We start from the raw sequence: 21,041 nt of genomic DNA, 5'->3' as shown, positions 1-21,041 counted from the left end.
TGATTGGTCTGAGCGCTGTGACATGGCGCTCAGCCAGAGGCTGGAAGGGTGGGAATATTCTCCTTGCAGGCTGTAAAGCAGCCTGCATGGAGAACAGGGAAGTGCACATGACTGGTTTGGGCAGCCCAAGAGGGCCACATTGCACAGTTTGGAGTGGGCAAACCACTTCTCCCCTGCACTGCTTGGAGAGCAGAGCAGCCCTGCCCACCTGCACGCCGCAAAGGAGCAGAACACATCAGGAAGAATAAAATGATAATTACTTACATTTATTATCATTTTAGGTTACTCTTCTATACACTGCTTAAAAGCAATGGGGAGATGCCCCTGCTAAGATAACACCAGAAGACTAAAAAAATGTCTTGGCTTTATTGAAATTAGTGATATTTCTTGATCATCACGGCTTGTAGAAGTGCTGGTTGGAGGCAAGTCCGGACATGTTGGATGCTACATAATAACGTTTTCACAGTCTCCTTTGCCTCTGAAGGATTAAGGATGCTGTGAATCATTTGTAGAACCTAAATTCTAAAGTTGTGGAACAATTCAGGCAATTCTTAACTTCCCGTTGTCGAACATTACTCATGTACACAATAATGAAATCTATCACTGTCTATTCCACCAATTTTGTCAGCAGGCATAAAATTCAATTTAGATTCGCTCATACTTATATTAAAAATTAAATATTGATGCTGAAATGATACGCCATCTTAAAATTAAATGATGGTGGCATGCCATGTCTTCATTAGCAGTATGCTGCTGTACCATCCACTCGTCTTTTTTTTTTACACACTTCTGGATGTGTAGCCAAAGCATTTCATTCTCCTCTTAATGTACACGTGTAGAGGTGACTTCTCCATGGATATGCACCCTCAAACATTCCTTTTCTCCTGATCTTCATTTGTTTTTTTAATGTCTTCCTGTTCTCCAAGTTTGTGTTTTTAATTTATGGGCTTCACTCTTTTTTCAGCAGATAGAATAGATTGAGTTATTGAACTGTTGCTCGGATATGATTTTACCTTAAATAAATGAAAAGGCAAGGCATTTGGAAAAACAGGAATACATTGGTTTAATTAAATGAAGTGGCTGGAAGAGTCTCGACAGAGTGCGTCTGAGTGAAGTTTCACTCTGTACAAGTCTCAGTTGACTATATATACATCATGAGAGGGACAATAAACCAATTCTGCATTCTTGAAAAAACATCTCAATTATAAATGAACAAGTTTGGGCATATACATCTCGACCTCGGGAAGAGCTAGTGTGGGCCAGTGTGTATGTATCCAGATGTCCGGTGTGGGGGAGCGCATGATGTGCATGTTGTGTTCTGATTGGCTGAGTGTTCCTTCCTACATGTGGTATTTTGGGGAACGTGCAACTTTAACCAAAAATATTTTATTGGGGTCAATTTCCTTAGACCTGTTTGTGGTACAGCTATCTATCTGTGGGATCGATCAGGGTTTTCTCTGGGTGCACATTTGTCCATGGGCTAAGTGTGATTCCACCTGTGACCTGTCACTCAAAAGGCTTGGGTTGGGGGTCATAGGACGACCTGTCTGACCACATATCTCTGACTCTGGTTTAATGGGGAGGTCACCTTGGGAGAATCCGACAGCAATTATACGAGTTCCTCAGAACTCCTGAAAAATAATATAGGAGTAATTTATATAATTCTTACCTATATTCGTAACATTGTGCATACAGATATCACAGTGTACATCGACATTGTCTTTACTGATATTGACGTTATGCATGCCTAGATCATGCAATAAGTTGTTTCTACTGGTAACAACATAGTTATGCGTGATTGGATTATGGCATACACTGACATTGTTACTTCCGGTATCAACACTGTTGTGCAGGCACAGGTTATGCATACTTTGACAATACCAGTAAATGCAATTACTGGTATTGCCGTTGTAGGGCCTGCACATATCATGGTATTCATTGACATAATATTCATCCATTCCAAAAGAACTACATTCTGTGAAAGCAGTGCTCCCTTCTGCTGTTGATGGTTTAAAGACTGGGTCAAAGGCAATTGTGCAGCATTTACTTTACCTGCTGTGGCACATAGGCACCATGACAAGACTACATTTGTGGATTAGCCAAACAATGTAGTTTTGACATTCCTGAAGTCAAGTCTTGAAAGTTTTACTATGTAATTCCTCTAACCCTTTGCAGAGTTTATGAACATAAAGGGCCTGATCACGAGGAACCCACAAAATGGTAGTGATACTTATGCACCTGTATTTTTCAGTAGCATGCCCATGCTAGTTGGCAGGTGGGCAATATGCACCTGTTTCAGAGTTTGACACCAAAAATGTGGAATAACATGCCAATAGCAAATGGTATTCCTGATACCAATGTGAGTTACTGCACTTATGTGCTACTTGGTTTCACCATTGAAAGGAGAATTTTCTCGTTAATGGGATTTGTAGCCCCACTGTGGTGACTGCTAAAGAGTGAGGTGAACTGGCAATAATTTCCTGTATCTTCACCTATTCCCATAGCTCTAAAAAGAGACCTGATGCTTTAAAACACATCCAGAAGTGGATATGCTTCCTGAGTAGCCCAAAAGTAGAGATCGCAGCAAACATTAAGACCACCATCAGCCTCTTTCCAGTGTTCTTCATAGGCCAGTCTTACTTTTAATCTAGGACTTCCAGTTGCAAGCTCACAGCTCGTGTGCTTTTTGTAGTATGGTATAAAACCTTTATTTTGTGTTTTGGGGTTGCACTCTGTTACCTACACCTAGTGACTGACCAACAGAACAAGCCTCAGCCTCCAGTGGTTATTTTGCTAAGAAACAGCCATTTTAATGTGTTTCTTTGCTACGCATGCTAGTGGTGCATGTACATAAGGCATGATTTGATGCTTTCAGACTGTATACAGCACACTGTATACAGTACACTGTTTAAAAGATTAGCCTCTGATCCCGAATTGTACAATAACTGGACATGTAACCTTTAATTCAGGACAATAGCACATTGGTGGTTTAAAATCAATAAATCATTGCTACTTCAATTCAGTGAGAATCCTACTGTAAATAGGACCATAGTTAATTCAGGAGTCTTAAGTGCTTTTGGCAATCCATGAGCTGTAGTCCAATGTAGGACTGATTCATTCCACTACTCCTTCCAGAGGCCATAAACCTATTCAGTGCTGGTTCAATCTACTGCAGCCTACAAATGTACAGATCCCCATGCAGTGCTGGCTCATTTGACTGCTCCCTACATGAGTTTTGTGGAGCTGTTCACAGAGGTGCTCCATAAAAGGGCTAGAGTTCATTGTAGTGCTGCTTCACATACATGCTCCCTATAGAGGATGTAGTCCCATGCAGTGCTACTTCATTCCAATGCTCCGTACAAGGATTATAGTTGTATGTGGTCCTTGTTCACTCCACTGCTCCTTACAATGGATATCATTCTTCATGTAGAGTATGGCGGATGACCCACTTTTCCGTCAGTGTGGTCGAAGTAATGCTCACCCCCACTGTGGTTCGAATACTTCCTAGCAATATCTAGCTCTCCACTGGCCCTGCAGGGATCTCTGAAAGCAGTAAATGTTTTGTGCGCTACCAACATGTTTCAGGCAGCCGCTTAGATTTTTTTTGGTTTCCCCAAAAACAATTTCCAGTGCTTATTTTTTAAAAACAAAAAATAAGTGACCCTGAGAGTGTTCCCCCAGGATGTGAGGTTCATTCTTTTCTCTATCTGTTTCTGTTTGGGTCCGCCAGGCTTTTCCTGGCATTCACGAGCAAAAGAAATACTTCTGACCCTCCGGTCTAAATTGGACGATCAATGTAGGGTTTCTACCTATGGGGCCAGCAGAGGCTAAACTTAAAACAAAAGAAATATGGTCTGCCAGACTCTAAATAGAGGGGGTGGACCATCAGTTAGTGGTGGAGCACCCAATCTGCCAAACTCTTATTCAGGCCCATGGACGTATGCAGCGCTATTTCATTCATATAGTCCCAAGCAAGGCTGGTTTTTGCTTCTGCTCTTTACAAGTACTAGATTCAGTGCAAGTTCATTCCTCTTGCTCTTTGCAAGTTCTATTGTCTCATACAGTGCTGTCCTAGACAAAGATGGAATAGCCAATTTACCTACTAATTACTGTATCTTCTTGAGAAAATGATATAAAAAGTTAAGAAATGTAGTTCTTTAGTGTTGTGCACCATTGTATACTCTAATAATGTTGGACACTTGCATGGATTTTGAATATACATAAAGCTCTTGTGAATAGCACTCTTTGGACAGCACTTTAAATAAAGCAACCTATCCACAAGAGTTCACGCTCACGCGGTTCAACAAGATATCTCAAAACCACTGAATGAGTCAACAGAGTCTTGCGTCATACCAACAAATGCATTAATAATGTTTTTTCTATGCCAGCAGAATGTATATTTTGAACCAGTTTTTATAATAGTGATTTTGCTGCAAAAGTAATAGTAGAGGCCTGTATTAGTTGGAAGGAGAAAGTGCAACTCTTTTTTAAGTGTAGGGGATTTGTTAAACCATAACATTTTTCTTTTTCCAGAACCTCATTGTTGACACCAGAAAGAATATTTATATTAATAAAGCGAGAAAACTATATCATCAGTTTCAGTAATAATCCATATTAGTTTTACTTCTACATCTGTAATGTCAACTTGGGATGAGAGTCTGTTAGATAAATAGTGTTAGACCTGGCATCCTTGGCGTGGTTTCCCCTGTCTTTTTTGCCTCTGCCTCCGTTATTTTTTACGCTGTGCTGGATTTCGTTTTTGCTGGTATAGATGCTTTGGGCACTTTGCCACTGCTGATCAGTGTCAAAGTGCAAGTGCTCCCTGTGTAAATTGTTATTGTAAATTGGTTATCCATGATTTACAAATTTGTATCACAAAGAAGTCCCTAGTAAAGTGCACTGAGTGTGCCAGGGCTGGTGATACAAATGCTACTAGTGGGCTTGCAGCACTGATTGTGCCACCCACAGGAGTAGCCCTAAAATGGTGTCTCAGGCCTGCCACCGCAGTGCCTGTGTGCAGTCTGTGAACTGCCATGTCCTCCTGGTCAGTGTCCCCACTGACTCGGCCTAACCCATCTCTTTCTGTGCACATTAGTCCCCCCTATGTAAGGCCCAAGTTACCCTCTTGGGCAGGGTGCAGTGTATGTGAAAGGTAGAGCATGTACTACTGCAGATGACATGCTCTGGTAATGAATGGAAGCCATTTTCGTTTTTCACTATTATAAGGCTACCTTGCCCATAGGCTATCATGGGGAATGCTAGCTACAGTGGCTTCCAGCATATCTTCCCATAGGAGCAAGGTAGAACATAAAAGTCTGGTATCCCTGAACTCAGAATTTAATAACACATCTTTTAGGAAAGGTGGTTTTTGAATCCTGTGTTTGAGAACAGCAGTTTTAGAAAGTTGCTGTTCTCTTGTCTGACCTTTCTGTGTGCATTGGCTTGTTTGTGAATTGACTGTCTGGTTTGAGAGTGACAGGGGCTGGGGAGCCCCCAGGAGGTTGGCTGAGTCAGCCCTAGGCTGAATGACTGCATCTGCATTTTGAGTGGTGGGAGGGGATAGCACCTAGGGCCTGAATAGGGCTGTGCCTGCCTTCCAAAATGCTGGCTCCACCTCATGCTGGGCGGCTGACAACCCTGCGCCTCACTTTAAAAGAAAGGGAGAGGCCAGGAAAACAAAGTGCTCAGGGAACACCCAGAACTGGTTCAGACCGGGCTCAGAGCCCTCCTGCACAAAGGGAACAAAGACTGTTAGGGGTATAAGTATAGGACCCCTGACTACAGAAAATTAGATCATCCTGGAATCAAGAAGGAACCTCTGCCAAGGAGAAAGCTCAAACTGAAGAAGGAAGACTGTCCTGCTGTTGCTCTGCTGGACTGACCTTCTGTTTCTTTGCTGCCAAGGAGAGGGGAACGACTTTGCTTTGTTCTGTGTCCCCTTGCTTGAAGGAATCTCCAAGGGCCAGAGAAGAGCTGGCTCCCTATTAAGAAGTCCCAGGAACAAAAGGACTTCACCCCTAGCTTCCCTGAACTCTGCTGAGAGAGTTCTATCCTTCCTAGAGAGCTTGGGCCAGTTGTGGTGCCTCTGGAAGTTGTATCTGTTTTGGGAAGCTGGAAACCAAGATTTTAAAGACTTTCTGCAAGTTTTATCGCCTCGCTCGCTTGCGGAGTGCATCCCCATCAGTGCGAGGAAATTCCCGCTGCTACGAAGGCCGAGATCGTCGCAGCACCTGTTGCCGCTGCCAGAGTCATCGCATCCTTCGTTTGCGGGACGCAACAGTTTGGTGCGGGAAGATTACCATCGATGTGAGTATCGTCGCAGAGCCTGTCATCACTGGGTGAGATCGTCTCACCGCTTGCTTGCGGACCGCATCACATCGCTGCGAGAGTCGTCGCAGAGCCATCGCATCGAGGGGTCGCGAGAGTAGAAGATCGACGCTGAGCCACGCATCGTCGCCGTACCAGAGATCGTCGCCGCCCCAATGATCGTTACATCGTACCTTTTGTGAGCTGCCACCACGAAAACCTGTGCACCGGAATCCACGCAAGGTATCGCATCCCTCCCCAAACAGACTGAAGTCATCGCAACACGCCCACTACATCGAGCGGGGATTGTGGAAAGTAGACTAACTGATGTTGTATCATCCTCAAGGTCAATCCATGGGTTCATCATCCATCGTTGTTTGTGTCTCTAAATGTGGCGATGGACCGGCCACTCAATCAAGGGTCAGTTGTCTGCATCAATGCGATGAAAGGCCACTATGTAGTGGGTGGCAGTCTTTCATGAAAAAGGCTTTTAGATATTTGTGATTTACCAGAAATATATCTCAGCATGTCAGGAAAACTTGAAACGTGGGTTTGTTCTAGGTACACAGATATAATGCTGGAAATTTACCACGGTACACGGAAAGGGTGGAGTTCCTATTGTAGACTTCTTTATTCCACAGCAGCTACTCCCAGGACCGAGACCTTGGTGTTAAAATAAAAGTAGCTGAAATGGTTGCAATATTTGACTGCGGCTGACTTTTCAGTTACTTTGGTGGCTAGGACACCTCCAACACAGGTGTGACTGGAACGTCCAATCTACATGCTGTAAATTAGCTCTTGAGACCCTCGCTTACTTTTTCCTTTACTTGCAAATTACTTTCTTGTTAGAAAGTAGCGTCTTATGAGAACAAAACAAAAGCTGGGCAAAAGCCTTGAGCTGTGCAAAATTCTTTTGAGCTCCTGGGAAAGAATAAGTAGGTGAATCTTTACAATGTGACCACCAAAAACTAAAATTGATTGTGCCAGGGTAAAAACATTATTAGTTAATCAAAAATGCTTTAATATGTAAGCCTGTATGCCTAAAGGGCAAGGATAATTCAATTCAGTTTTTTTTATATGGGGCATGGCTACCCGACCAGGCCTCCCAGCGCTAGTTGCAAAAGAACCCTGCTAAGCTACTGTGATGAACCAGTTTTTTTCTGAAGCAGACTTCTGAATGCTGACTTCTGAAGGAGGCTGAAAGGGCGTTCCAAAGCATGGGGAACAAGGTATGCAGAGGAGCAGCCTCTGCTTCACGCTCTTTTGATCTTAGGCACCGCCAGGAGTCCCTGATTAACTGATCTAAAAGACCTCCCTTGAACCTATGAAGTGAGTAGGTTCCAGATGAGTATCCTTTTGCCGTGCAAGGCCCGATGCGTGATGCAAAGAGCTGGTCTGGCTGATTTGTGCTTAGGTATTTTGTGAATGAATCTGGCAGCGGCATTCTGCATCATATGGAGCATTTGTATCATGTATTTAGGGTTCCCTAAATAGAGGAATTTGCTGTTGTCTAAATGAATTGAATTGAATGTGAGTCTGTATGCCTAAAGGACGAAGATAATCAACCAATTCTTTACATACATTTGCATCTTTTCCATTCAGTTTTACAAAAGGCATGATTATTAAAATTGCCCATATCTTAAAACACCAGGAGTCAGTTACATTTCCTGACAAGGAAAGGTACATTTCAATACGTTTACATTTGAAATTTCTTCCAGACTGCGCAGAGTGCCCACAACAAAGGCACAAAGAGGTGTGAGAGCTTTCCACTGAAGTGTGATAAATGTAGACAAATGCTGGGCCTCACCCAAAGGGTCCCCGTTAATCTGCAACTCCGCCCATACTCACACATAGCATTTACAAAAAGGGTAGAGCTTCAGGAAGTCTAATAAGCAGCCAGCTGCTAACAAATTTCTCATCTGATTTGTAAAGGGACCCCTTTCACCATCCCCTCACTCACACCAGTGTTCGCTTCCCCTACCCTCCAGCCACTGGAATGCAGGTAATGCACTTCCACTGTCTGGGAAGATGTACTCACCGTCCATCTGGTGCCAATGAAAACCAGAGGCATTTACATGTATCACACTCTGCTGTATAATTGATACTGAGTCAAATCTGAGAATGAACACCAGAATCTCTTTTTCAACGTGTACATTATTTCTCATGTATTTTCTCGACTTGAGTCAAGTCATTACTTCTCACTTTCATCCCTTGAGCTGATCAACTGAGTTAGCTGGATGGGTGGTCTGGAAGTAGCCTAGCAGAGGAGAGATGGTTTACCAGATTCTAGCACCTATTAAAAAATTCCCCAAATAGCTCAATCTTCACAGGTAAATAAAGTTTCTTTCCACATTCTTGCATCCTCAAACTTTTCATGCTGTCTCAAAAATAGTCACTACATTCTTTAAATCTGCCATTAAAAAAGTTCCTTTAATTAAAAATGATTTGTCACCCCTCCTTTTTTCTTTTCTCTTTTATATGTCCCTCTCCTTCCCTTCCATCCTCAGCATGCCTCCTCTCTCTGAGCACAACATACTCTGCCACATGCACGTTTGACTAGGCTCTATCTCAATACATTTCCCACAACTCAGTTACTCGATCTCAATCTCTTCTCCTTCCACTGAAAATCATACCTAAGCAACCTAACAATAACTAAACATCTCTAACTCCTTTATTATCCCACCAACTATGTTTTTGAGCTCTAATGATTGCTACGAACCACTATTACTTTAGTCCAGCATAAAAAAGCTGAAATGACTGCATGGATTGGTTTGCTTTGAGCGCACAAGACTAATCCCAATAACTAACAGTAGCCAAGAACACTGAACTAACCATTAGCCTTGGATTCCGGATCAGAGTGCTGCCCGCCGTAAAGCTCTTAGATGTCTCATCAGGAGTAGCAAGCGATATGCAAATGCAATTACAATGACAATTTCCAAGGACCTTGTTAGTTTGGTGACAAACTGTTCAGTCACTTTTGTGATGCATATCATCATAAAACCAGTCTAAACCATTGAGACACAGTATATTTATCACCCAAACTCCAAAAAAGCTATACTTCTGAACCAATTTCCGCCACATATGAGAAGCAAAAAATATTCTTAAATCAGGAATTACATAAAGATTGATTCATGTTTTTTTTGGCAGGTTATACGTAACTGATAAGTAAATGTGAGATAGCACCAAGGTTATAGATTAGAAAGGACCCATACAATGAAGCGAAAGCTAAAGAATCTGTATATCTTTATATTCAAACTCACTTTCATTAATGTATGGTACAGAAATAGGGGCGTCCCTTATATTGTTTATTTATTAATTTATTTAAGTTTTTTAGTGCAGCCAGTGCCACTAAGGCAACAAATAAATTCACATAAAAATGCAGCACTGCATACAAGAGAGGATCTTGAAGAGGGCAGGAAATGGAGGAAGGGATAAACTGGTTAGACCAATGGTTCCTATACTGTGTTGGTTAGCCCTATGTGTGGACCAGTGCCACAGTGCGGAACACTGTCCAAGAAGACTAGTTTCCAAGCAACAATTTGGGTGAATCTTCCACAAACTGTTGCTGCTCTTTTGTTACTTCATGATGCCATTTCAACAGAGAATGCGCTCACTATATGCGATCATACACAAACATCCCACTTGTGTATGACTTTTATATTGCGAAGTATGGATGTGGCCTAACGGTTAGAGCTGTTGACTTTGGATCTGTAGAGCCAGATTCAAGACCCAGCGTTAGCTCAACATCCTTTGATTCTGGGCAAATTACTAAATCTCTTGTGCTTGTAATAAAATGAATCAGACTTTATGTAATATCACCTAGTGCTTATGTAATTTACACCAATGCCCTTGGGCCATGATCATGCTATAAATCTGTAATACAGAGTCCAAAATGTACTACTGGGCCTTGTTTTAGCACAAAAATGGATACAAGGCCTTACCCCGTACTTGGCTGCAGAAAGGGTCTCTCAAATTTGCTAAAATCACTGGTATCAACACCAAGATTTTTCATAAGCCTAGTGCTTTTCATAAACAGATGCCACACACCAGCACCCCACTCTGAAAAGTGGTCTAGCTCCAGACTCCAGAGCTGTTTGTTCACCATCTGCCACTTTAGTGTGCCGATCAATATTTTGGTCGGAGTCCGATACCAAACACATGGTCAAGTTTCTGACATTTAAAAACAATTGATGTTACTACATTAACAAATTGCCTCTTCTCATGTCCATTAAAGCAAGGAGGGTTGTGAAAGTTTGTTGTTCTAAATATTTGTTTGTGATTCTAGAAACCTCTAAAAGCACTCAGTTAGACACAAGGTACAGTCTAAGCAGGTGTGTTGTTAAGTCTTTTTGGAAGGATAGCAAGTTGGTGATAAGTCTTACATTATCTGAAAGTTCATTCTTGCTGCTTAGACTTTTCCTTTTGGAATTCAAAGGCTTAGGCGAGGCTTACTTCTAGTGAGTAGTAGCTGGAATACCAGGAGATAAGGCTTTGTGAATGGATCACGCCATCTTGAAGTGTGTTCCAGTTTCCTAAAACTGCCCGTGAAGGTCCGCCAGAATCGGGCTGATATGATCTAATTTCTTGACTTTTGTAACAACACATTCAGCTAAATTTACTGTTGCCTGGAGATTTGCCACATGATGCACTGTCGATAATATATTGTTGGATAAAAGCAAAAATGTGTAAACTTTCTGTACCTGAGGATGTCGATGCATCTACAATATTGCAAAATCTAAGCTAATGCCTCATTCTGACATAGCCATGTTTGCAGATTATTTCTACAACATCATTGTTGCATTTGTAAGGTGCTTATTGGAAGGTGCGCAGGTGCAATAAGATGCTTTGCATTTCTCAATACAAAAGTGTGTAAAGGATTTAACGCTTTTGCTCATGCCAAACAATTCACACCTGCTAATTTTTACATGCCAAAGCACCATGTGATTAAATTTGCATGAACTAATCACACTTGAAAATCACTGCTATTTCTCTGAAGCTTTTAATTTACAAATAATGATCTTATTTGCAGAAATTGTAGACCCAGGATTCCACGATGACGGACACAGTCTTGGGCAACAGTACTGATCGCTGGATGTGTCCGAACGACAGGCAAATGGCACTCCGGAACAAGTAAGTGACACATTTTGGTTCCAAGCACACAGCCTTCACCAGCCTTTTCCGTGACTTTGCTTTAACTGAATACAGTGCCGGATTAAACCCTGTGGTGGACCCTAGACAGGCAAAATTTTGGGTCCCCCCTCGGAAATTATCTCCTAATACGTTTTTAATTTTACCAACCAACAATTTTAATAAACTAATTTTAGTACACAAAACTAGAAATTACCAATTATTAATGTTATTAAACAAAATAATTTAAGAAAGCTTGATTATAATGGTCTTGCAAGATCAAATCCATATTATTTTGTTCGATTGTCACGGGCCCAGAAAAGGAGTGGGGCCCAAAGGCCGGTGACTATTTGTTAATTGCGAGAGGAGTTGGGCTAATGGCAAGGGCAGTTGACCTCGAATCTGGGGAACTGGGTATGAATCTTGGCAACTACGCTGAAAATCCTGTGCCTAACAAAAATGAACGTGTCCTCATGTAATGCAATTGGTGCCAAGTAAAGCAGACAAGTGCTCCCATGCAATCAAATCCAAGAGACCTTGAAAATCATTAACTTTGCTGCCCTTTACCCAAACATCCAATGCTCTGCAAAAGAAAGTGACATACTCTACCCAGGTACTACTATAGAGTTCAGGGGTCAAACCATACCTAGTCATGAGTGCCTCTTTCATGTGGCTATAGGAATTATGGACTTCAGAAGGCAAGTCCAACAGTGTGTCCCGCCCCTCACTAAGGAGCCTTCCCCACAACCCCGCTCCCCAATCTCTCTCAGGGACCCGGTGGGAAGACATGGCTACCTCATGGGCTCTGAACCACTGCCCAATATCATCATTCTTCAAAAACTCCTTTACCACATCTTTAGGGATGTAGACTCTACCTTCCCCAGGTGCTGACGGCATGCTGCATCCAGAGGGAGTAATCTCTAGGCTCCTGGCTTTCAGATCCAACTCCCTCAAAACTTTGTCATGCTCCAATTGCAATCTCTTTTCCTCTAGAGCCATCTTCTTGCTTTCTAGCTCCAGTTGCCGATTCAATTTGAGCTTGGCCATCTCCATTTCATGCATCCTGTTTTCTTTTCTGTCTGCCAACTCTTCTGGGGACAGACCTCCGGCAGAAACACTGCTACCCACTGGGGAGGGCACACCCCTCCTCTCAGGACCCAGTGGCCCACCAAGCTGCTTCTCTGTAACCTCATAATTCAGTAACTCACCAGGGGTATTCCTTGCTTCCACCCAGGCCCTCAGCGCCTTGTGATATTGCTCCTTTTTGGTGATTTCCAGCTACTGAAATGTTAAACTTTTTGAAGAAGCTCTCGAGCTGGGTGTTGGTGTAGCTTTCTAGTTTCTCTTCCTCCCAATCATAGTCAACAGATGCAATGGATGCTGCCTTTTCCATTCTGACTGAACCAGGCATGACTTTTCAGAAGAAAAAAAATGGAGATCTCTGGCCAAAACAAGTATCATGAGTACGTGGCTGCGTTATGGTCTGCACTCACTAAGTAGTGTTCACCATTCACTGTACATGAGTCACAAATGTAAATTTGGAATCCTTCCCACTTGTACTTGCTTCCAATGTTAAAATTGGGGGTCTCTGGTTGGCACAGGTAGGTACTTGTGACAAGCAGGGACCCTCTCCTCTAGTCAGGGCAAGGGAATTACTCTCTCAAAATAACCCCTGCTCACCCTCTAGGCAGCGTGGCGCAAACAGTCAAGGCTTATTTCAGAGGCGATGTAAGTTAAGCAGTTGTGACCACATACAGTAACCCAGTGAAAACACTACAAATGGACACCACACAGGTTTTATATAAAAAATAAGTATACTTTATATAGAATTATCACAAGACCAATAAACGACAAAAAGAATCCACAGTACTATTAAGTTTCAAGAGTTCAGATTAAAAAGGCTTAATTCAAGGTTCTGTGCAAGTTGGTAGCCTCGTCTGGCTACAGCGTTGCTGAAAAGAACACAGAGTCTATTAAATCCAGTGGACCGAGGCGGTCCGGGCCCATTCAAATGTCGACAGACTCAGTCACAGTGCCTTTTCCTTGGGGCGGCCGGCACGGATGTGCGAGCCGGTTCCGGGGTTAGTTGCGGTGTAGAAAAAGAAAGCGTAGCAGATCACGGTGTCTTTCCAGTCGCGGTTCAGGCTACGGCTCGTTGCCGGCGTCGAGACGGAGCCGGTGAGCTCAGAGCTTGCGTTGTTCGAGGCGGACGTTGCTTGTTGCGGTGCTTCCAGCTTTATGGTGCAGCAACAGAGTCGGAGGTCGGGAGCTACGATCAGTCGGACAGCGGTGTGAGTCAGGCGGTGCATCGCAAAGCGTGCAAGGTGTCAGCAGCAGGGACCGCGTCGGTCAGACCAGTTCGATTTGGTGTAGCGAGGCGTTGCACGTCGCGGTGTCCCTCCAGTCGCGGTGCAGGCTACCGCTCGTTGACGGCGTTGAGTCGGAGTCGGTGAGCGCAGAGCTTGAGTTGTTCGAGGCGGACATTGCTTGGTGCGATGCCTACAGGACACCGGGCTGGTCGTGAGAGTCAGTCACAGCTCCCTGCCTATGTAGCCACTTTTTTCCAGCAGCATATTACAAAGGCTGGTGAAGTCCACTGGTCCTGGGACTTCGCTCAGGGGGCAAGCTCTCTTCCAAGCCCTTGGAGATCTTTGCACAAGTTGAAAAGAAAAGTCCACAAAGTCTTTCTCCTCCCTTTGGCAGCAAGGCAACCACTGCATGCAAATCCCCCAAGCAGCACTTCAGCTTGGGAATAGTCTCTCCTCAGTTTCTTCAGGTTCCTTCTCCTCAGCAGAGGTTTCGTCTTGTAAGTCCAGAAGTGATCTAATTTCATGGGATCAGGGTCCCAATACTTATACCCCAAAATCCTTTGTTCTCTGAGGGGAGAGAGGCTTGTGCCCAGTTCAAGCCAGTTCTGAAGCACTCTGTTTACCAGACTTCTCCTTCCCTTTCACAGCACAGGGCAGGCACATCAGACGCCCCACAGGAGGTGCAGCCAGCATTGTGGAAGGCAAGTACAGTCCAGAAGCACTTTGTTGACAGTCTTCCTTCTCTTCTTTCAGTGTGTAGGGCAGAGACATCAAACACGCCACAGGGGGTGGAGCCAGCACTGTAGAGGTAGGGCCCAGCCCTATTCAGGTCCCAGGTGCAACTCCTCCCTCTCGACTAGATGCAGATCTCCCTATTCACCACCGGGCAGCCCCAGCCTGTCTCCTAGAATTCCCCAGTCCTGTCACACACAAACCCAGACAAGGAAAACACAACCTCGCAGAGGCGGGCTCAAATGGTTAGGCAAGCAAATACATACTTTCTAAAAGTGGCATTTGCAAACACAGAATATTAAAATAAACTTTACAAAAAGATGTATTTTTTTATGCTGAGTCCAAGCATACTAAACTCGAATTTCTACCATGTTCTCTGAGTCTGCTAGGATTATAAAGTGTAATAATTCTAACAGCCCATTCTGGCCTATGGAGAACGGGTAGCCTTGCAATAGTGAAAAATGAAAATGGCTGTAATTCACTATTAGGACATGCCACACACATCAGGGCTTGTCCTACCTTATACTTACAATGCACCCTGCCCTTGGGCCTACCATAGGGGTGACTAATATGAAGAAAAGGGAAGGTTTAGGGACTGGCAAGTGGATGCACTTGCCCAGTCAGCATGACAGTACCAGACTGCACGCAGGCTCTGCATTGGCATACCTTGGACACATTTTACAAGGCCGCTTCTGTGGGTGGCACAATCAGTGCTGCTGGCCCCCTAGCAGTATTTGGATTTACAGGCCCTGGGCACACCCAGTGCACTGTACTAGGGTCTGACAAGCAAACCAAACATCCAATTATGTAACGACTAATCAATACATCAATTTACAGTAGGGAACACTCGCACTGTGGCACTGGACAGCAGTGACACAGGGCCCAAAGCATCTAACACCAGAAAAACACATGAGGCAACAGCTAAAATGGAAAGGAGACCCACACCAATGGTGCCAGGTCTAACAGTCCTCATGTAATGCAACTGGTGCCAAGTAAAGCGCTCTAATACCCGATTCGGGTCAAGTTCACGCTATATAAAACTCTGTAAAAAAAATAATAACCCGGAACTGGTGTCTGGTTGATTGTCATTATGAGGGCAAGACGTGACAACTGAAACCAGTAAAAGACTTAAGTCATGAGATGTTCAGCCTGAATGGTGACTGGGAAGCCGGGAGTGCTGGGAAAGTGTACCTAAAGTGTCAGACATGACACGTGACTAACTGTGGCCCAGCCCTTCCTGTCTTTCAGAGGCAAGTGCCTCTAAGGATGTGTCCCGGTTTGTGTATTCCCAGCACAAGCTTGCTTTGAAGTAAAACGTGTTTGTCTTGCATAACATGTAATTAATATTTTAAAAAGTAAACGAGGCAGATGGGAGAAGATTGTAGAGCTGAGTTAGAAGCTCGAATCATTCTTAGCAAAATAAATGTAATCGGCCCACACCACAGGATGCCACAAAACTGTGGGGCCAAATGCTTAAATTGTAAAAGAATGAGTTCCTAGGTATGTTTGTTTAGCAGCCCACGGCCAGCGCTAATGCATGTCAGCATGCAGAATACTAAACCTGTTTAGTTTGATTCCACCTCATCTCTTTTTAATCTATCACCCAACACTTTCTGCCTTTCTGTCTCGCTCATGGAGGTTTATTTTCCTCTCTTCTTTTTTACCCTCTCATGTGTTTTTCTCTCTCTTGCTATGTATTAAAGTATGCTGAGGAAAGATAAGTGCCAGTCCCAAATATCAGTGCAGGTGGGCCTCCCCTATAACCATGGCTCAAATTAAGCACTGGTGAGGCCATGTTTGGGTCATGGCAGTGTAACCTGACCTAAAGGCCGACCCCTAGCCTGAAGCCTATAGGTTAAATGCCATTGTAGCAGAATGGTAAGTCTAACTTTGGAAGGTAGCCTTAGCACACGCCCCTAATCTTGGGCTGAGTAATTTTGGCAGATGGAGCGATCCATCAGGGAATGAACTATAGCTTAATAATCCAGGTACATGGTTGAGTTGATAATGGAGACAGGAGATACTGAATTGCTCCAGAACCAGGATATAATTCAATATCTTTCAGTATAGACAACATGCTATCAGAATGCAAAAAATACACGAGCAGTTCTAATACTTCTCAGCTTTCGCCAATGTCACACTTCCATATCTAATGCATATTCCGAGATGTAAAAAGCATATTAGCACAGTGAGTAGCAAATATGAGTGTGATATGAAGCTAATGTTTTTAATGTATAACCCTGGTGGATCAAATGGCACACACAGTTAAAAATGCAACTTCTTGCACTCAAGCACTTTATCTCCCTTTTCTTTGCGTCTCTGCTTCCCAGCCAACTGCCCCTCTCACTGGGAAGAGGAGTTGGCCTAACGGCTAAGGGGTCGACCTCGGAGATGGGGAACCAGGTTCGAGTCTCGGCAGGGACGCACAACATCCTGTGATTCTGGACAAATCACTTATTCTCCCCGTGCCTAACAAAAATGAATGTGTCCTTATGTAACGATACTGGTGCTTGTTCAAAGTGCTCTGATACCCAATACTTTCGGGTCAAGTTTGCTCTATATAAAAGTCCGTAAAAAAGAAATAAAAAACCGAAGTAATTTTTCACATTTATTGTGCAGTATTGATAGGATTAGAGCAATAGTGTTCATCATGGAACCACATGATTGTAAATTGTATTACAGTGGATTGTCAAGCTAGAACACAAGCTAAGCAATATTTTTATAAATATGTATTCAGGACCAAAGAGCATCCCAATTGGAATCAAAACATAAACCCACTATAACACCATTAATCAGTGTATATATATATATATATATATATATATATAGTTTACTATTGAATATTAAATAATTCCGGGTTGCGGGTAAACGGGGGGGTTACAGCTGGGGCATGCAGGAGCGCTTGGGGTGGTACTTACTTATAGGGTAAACATTGCACTAGGCGCCGCGTTGTGTACCTGCACTTACTATTTTAGGGAACCAGATAAATGGAGAAGGGGAGTGTCGGGTACAATCTTGGTTGGTTTCAGGGGGTTCAGTTTCTCAGTGGCCTGGTTATTGCATCAGTTGAAATGGGAGAAGATCTAAAGTTAGGCAGAAGGCAAGACGTCAAACCCACTTGGCCATAACTATAAAAAACGAATCTGGGTATTGATGGAAGGAAATAGCTTCTTACTGGCAGGTTAATTGCATATGGGGATCCTCCACATCTTGGGAATCGTTCCAGGTGCTCGTTAAAAATTAGTCTAGGAGAGAGCAATTTATCAAAGTTGGTACAGGCTAGAGAGAAAGTTAATAATGTGCACCATGCTTACTTGGGCATACAATGAAGGTAGTTTACGTGGTTTAAGTGTGGACTAAAATAAAGGCAGAGAAATAGTTACCAATTTACTTCCTGGAAACCGGGCCTTTAAACGGGTCTGCAAGGATAACCGGCGGGATATTTCAAATTAAACCGGGAGACCTCATCTTACGTTACGATCAAGGTGCAGATTCTGGGGTAGGGCGGAAGCACTTACTAAATCGCCGTGGTTCGAAGCAGCTATGGCCTTCCTGGTCCTAGCTGCAGTCTTCCAGAGCGCTGTCGCTGCGATTGGGGGCGGAAGGGACAGGCAATTTGTTATCTGCTTCCGGTAGTGTCTGTTGTGTCGTGTGGGGGTCCACAGAGGGGGCAAGGGGGGCCCCTACACTCAGGAAGCAACCTGTGGCACTAACGGACTTGCACGTGGCCTGGGCCTAGAAATAAGCAGACGGACACTGGGACTATGTTTGGTGGCTGCTCACGTCTTCGCCAACTGGCGTACGTACGCTCGTAGACCCCTTTTATTCACAGGGTCACGTGGGGCTACGCTGTGCGCCTCTTGCGCCACGAGCGTAGATCAACTAGAACACAACATTCCTTTCCAACCATAAAACAAAAACAAAAAACAAAACAAAAACAGTTGAATAGTTATGCATTACATTGTCCAGGACGCCAATGGGTGAGGCGCCTCAGTCCCGGGGACTTCAGCATACAGTCTCGGAATATGCATTTCAAACAGCAAACAAGGTAGTGGAACAGTCTTACGTGAAGTAATCCCGGAGATGGCAGGATGGCTCTGAATTCTTCCTCAGTTGGTATCGACATGGGCCCCTGCTCGGCGTGACACCAGCTCCCGACGGGGATGGTGGTTGGTGGCCACCGGCCACGGGACTGTCTCCACTCTGTTCCACCAAATCAACAAGGAAGGGAGGTAGAGTAGTAGAAGTAGGATCCTTACTCCACAAGATAATATGTATAAACAACAGGAATCCTACCAGAGGAAAAGTGCTACCCAAGGAAGGTATGGGAGCACTCAAGGTTTTGTAAAATACCCCTCACACACCAAAAGGCCCCTTGGTTTCATGCTTCATCATCGGGGTCTTCGCACCCCTCTAACGGGATGCGGCGTGCTGTGACCTACGACTACGCGTAGTCGTAGGTCGCAGCACGCCGCGTCCCGTTAGAGGGGTGCGAAGACCCCGATGATGAAGCATGACACCAAGGGGCCTTTTGGTGTGTGAGGGGTATTTTACAAAACCTTGAGTGCTCCCATACCTTCCTTGGGTAGCACTTTTCCTCTGGTAGGATTCCTGTTGTTTATACATATCCACTCTGTTCCACGACATCGCCCTCGGAGGTGTTCTGATGAGGGTCTTCTCATCCGGTGGAATCGATGGGCTCTTCTTCATGTGAGCCGCCTGAGGCTGACAAGGAGGGGAGAGTCTCGGCGCAGGCCGATTCCGGGTTCACCGGGGACTCAGAGGGAGAGGTCGCCCCGGTCTCAGGATGAAAAATCTTGAAATGAGATATGTTGCGAGCGACTACCTCTCGGCCACGGGCTGCTATCACTCGAGTTCCTTTCACATTGACTACCCTCCAGGGTCGTGCCTCATACGTGAGTCTGAATTTTACACTGGTGACGCGATTCTTGAGCAACACAAGATCTCCCCGGGCAATCCGTGAAACTTTGGCTCTCCGGTGTTGGCTGGTCTGAGCGTAGGCTCTCCGCCGTCTTGCATCAATCTGACCTTCATTTGATGATGCCGGTTTCCAGTGAGGGTGGTGGGGAATGGAATCCACGACCACTCTCCCCATGAGGACATGTCCTGGAGCGACCCCTGTGGTCGTGTGGGGTGTCTGCCGATAACTCCGTAGAAACGTGAAGATGGCCAATTCCACTGATTGTCCTTTCTCATGAGCTATTCTAATCACCTTATTGAGATTTCTCATGAAACGCTCTGCTTCTCCGTTTGCTTGTGGCCAGCGGGGCGTTATCCGGTGATGTCGTATCCCCAGGATACTCAGGTAGTTGGCGAACTCCTGTCCTTGAAAGGGGGGGGCCATTGTCAGTTCGTAGTTCTTTGATCAGACCATGGGCTGCTATTATTTTCTCTAGCTTGGGGAGGACCTCCGCCGCGCTAGTGGTCGATAGTATTTCCACTTCTGGATACTTGGAGTGATCATCAATGGCCACCATGGTGTGTCGTCCGTCCGGAAGGCTACCGAAGTCTAGACTGATGCACTCCCAGGGGTGTTGTGGCCGGGGCTCAGCGACGACGGGGGCTTCTCGTGGTGTATCCCCCGTGACTTGGCAAGCAGCGCACAATCTCACCGCGGCCTCCACTAGATCGTCCATGAGGGGAAACCATACTTTGGTTCTTAGTCGGGATTTTGTTTTCACCATTCCCTGGTGGCCCACATGGGCCAGCTGTACCATATGGCCGGGATGCCCGCCACCCCCTCCCAACACCTATCCCCAAGGATGGGAAGTCGGACAATAGTTGAACTTTTGGAAGACGGGAGGGAGTCACCCTCCCGGCCGTATTTATTAAAATATGAAACAAATTTAAAACATTAAATAAAAGTTTCATCATTATGCATTATGTACAATTTGTCATTTTATTACATTTCGATGCAGTCATGTACTTTTGGCTAACATCCTGAAAATGCATATACTCTAATTCAAATTGTACATCCTAGCATTAAGGGCCAACGGCAAGGTCTTAACCGGTGTCAGATCCCTACTACCAAACTCCCGCCCTCACTGTGTGAGCGGCGCATGCGCAGAGGGCTCTACCCTCATTGCCAACTGTAACTTCCCTTGTCGTGGTGGGGGCCCCCTTTCTACTCGACGCCATCTTAAGGGTCGTCCGAGTTCCCGTATGAGGTCTCTGTAGGAAGGACAGCGTGGACTCTCCCCCCCAACCCCACACTCTCTATCCGCCGTCGCGGATATCCGGCCCCCGGGAAATTAGTAAGGAGGGGCATATAACCGCCTCCCCCCCTGGGAGGGGCCCATGGCCATCTCCCCCTAGGCGCCCCATCCTTAGTGGGTGCCGCCTCTCCGTGGAAGGGGCCAATGGCCGTCTTCCCCCGGGCGCTCCCATCCATTGTGGGTGGCGCCCCACTCCAGGGACCTTGAAATTACTGCTCACCGATCATGACCTTACCGCCCGACAAATAAATACGACAGTTGTTTACCTACGAAAAGAAAAATTTCACATCATCTTACTGTTATCACTGATCTTTCCTGCAAGAAGACATTT

The 21,041-nt window shown here is 44.8% G+C and overlaps 1 protein-coding gene across 1 annotated transcript in view; it reads left to right on the top strand.

The window, feature by feature from the left end:
- Positions 1-21,041, top strand: part of RPH3A (rabphilin 3A) — a 1,088,002-nt gene that overhangs the window by 249,293 nt on the left and 817,668 nt on the right. Inside the window, exon 2 of the mRNA XM_078667417.1 lies at positions 11,336-11,436. Coding sequence (XP_078523543.1) covers positions 11,360-11,436 — 77 coding nt within the window. The 5' untranslated portion in view covers positions 11,336-11,359. The remainder of the gene's footprint in view (positions 1-11,335; positions 11,437-21,041) is intronic.

The sequence above is a fragment of the Lissotriton helveticus genome, chromosome 11, assembly GCF_964261635.1.
Source record: "Lissotriton helveticus chromosome 11, aLisHel1.1, whole genome shotgun sequence".
NCBI lineage: Eukaryota > Metazoa > Chordata > Amphibia > Caudata > Salamandridae > Lissotriton > Lissotriton helveticus.
Note: the sequence above shows the minus strand (reverse complement) of the source record. Positions and strands in the feature narration are given on the sequence as shown.